Source organism: Bison bison, unplaced genomic scaffold (genome assembly GCF_000754665.1).
Source record: "Bison bison bison isolate TAMUID 2011002044 unplaced genomic scaffold, Bison_UMD1.0 scf7180017864108, whole genome shotgun sequence".
NCBI lineage: Eukaryota > Metazoa > Chordata > Mammalia > Artiodactyla > Bovidae > Bison > Bison bison.
Genome location: NW_011494680.1, coordinates 6,923,529 through 6,925,129, shown reverse-complemented (window position 1 = coordinate 6,925,129; position 1,601 = coordinate 6,923,529). Strand labels below are relative to the sequence as shown.

General features: G+C 43.0%; 1 protein-coding gene across 1 annotated transcript in view; it reads right to left on the bottom strand.

The window, feature by feature from the left end:
• Positions 1-1,601, bottom strand: part of SNTG1 (syntrophin, gamma 1) — a 152,967-nt gene that overhangs the window by 33,198 nt on the left and 118,168 nt on the right. Inside the window, exon 13 of the mRNA XM_010839011.1 lies at positions 744-815. Within this exon, the coding sequence (XP_010837313.1) occupies positions 744-815 (72 nt within the window). The remainder of the gene's footprint in view (positions 1-743; positions 816-1,601) is intronic.

Below are 1,601 nucleotides of genomic sequence, written 5' to 3'. Positions count from 1 at the left end.
AAGTGAAGTCGCTCAGTCGCGTCCGACTCTTAGCGACCCCATGGACTGCAGCCCACCAGGCTCCTCCATCCATGGGATTTTCCAGGCAACAGTACTGGAGTGGGGTGCCATTGCCTTAAAGTTGACATCATTCTAAAGAAACAACTAGCAAAATGGATACAAAAGCTATCTGGAATTTTACCGAATTCTCAGTGACTTCCTATTGCAACAATCCTGTGTATAGCACAGAAGTTTAATTGATTTATGACAGCTAAATATGCATCTCTACACTCAGAGAAATAATATAACTGTGAGACTTAAATATATTACAACACACACATATATACATACACACACACATCTTTCTTTGCATATACCTTTTTACTTCCTACATTCTCTAATTCCAAGTCTTATTCAGATCTTTCTCTTCTGCATTTTACACAGCAAATACAACTCTGGTAATAACTGAAGCTTAAATTCAGACTGTCTCCGGGTGACCTTCTACTTCATCCTCCAAGGACGTGACAAACCTCTCCTTGTGTCCCTCTCCCACGGAGGGACCTGGGATCTGCTCAAGCCTTATCTAAGTCGACGTGCATTTCTCTCCACTCCATCTTTTCTCTTATGTGTTTTTCTTTTCCACGTCTTCGCCTTGTATTTTCCTTCATATCCAGGTATTGTTTATTTTCATAAACTGCCTGTGAACCCAGGACCCCAACTGGCCAAGCAAAGCCTTTACAAACATCACTGCTTTTTGGTCCTACCTTCAGGATCTTACACATGATCTCGTAAACTGAAAAAGTTTTCTCTGCTCGGGTCCAGTCCCACGTAGTCACCTTGAAAAGATGAGAAATGAACTCATCATGTGTTTTAGAAAGATGGCCCCTACTTTCCTCTATTAATACACAGTGGTGCACCCATGAAGTTCTCACACACACGCAAGGCAGCCTGAGTAGTGAGGTTTTCCCCAGGCAGTGTTTCTGCCTCGGCCCGCCCAGTTTCACACTGTTTCTCTTCCTCTTTCAGCAGACATTTCATATTATAAGCATATTATAAGACATTTCATATTATAATGGGACAACTTCCCATTGCTCAGTGTCTTGACGTATCTTAAGTAGTGTCTGCATTGCTGCTGCTAAGTCACTTCAGTTGTGTCCGACTCTGCGTGACCCCATAGATGGCAGCCCACCAGGCTACCCCGTCCCTGGGATTCTCCAGGCAAGAACACTGGAGTGGGTTGCCATTTCCTTCTCCAATGCATGAAAGTGAAAAGTGAAAGCGAAGTCGCTCAGTCGTGTCCGACCCTCAGCGACCCCATGGACTGCAGCCTTCCAGGCTCCTCCGTCCATGGGATTCTCCAGGCAAGAGTACTGGGGTGGGGTGCGTTATCTCTACAAAAATTATAAGTGTTGTTTTGAGGGGAGTTAATTATTTTAATATGGGAAATGTAGCCAATATTTTGTAGTAACTGTAAATGAAAAATACTGTGTCCATATTTCACTATGTAATAGTCTGTTTACCACTTTGAAAGAAAGTTATGACCAACCTAGATAGCATATTCAAAAGCAGAGACATTACTTTGCCAACAAAAGTTCGTCTAGTCAAGGCTATGGTTTTTCCTG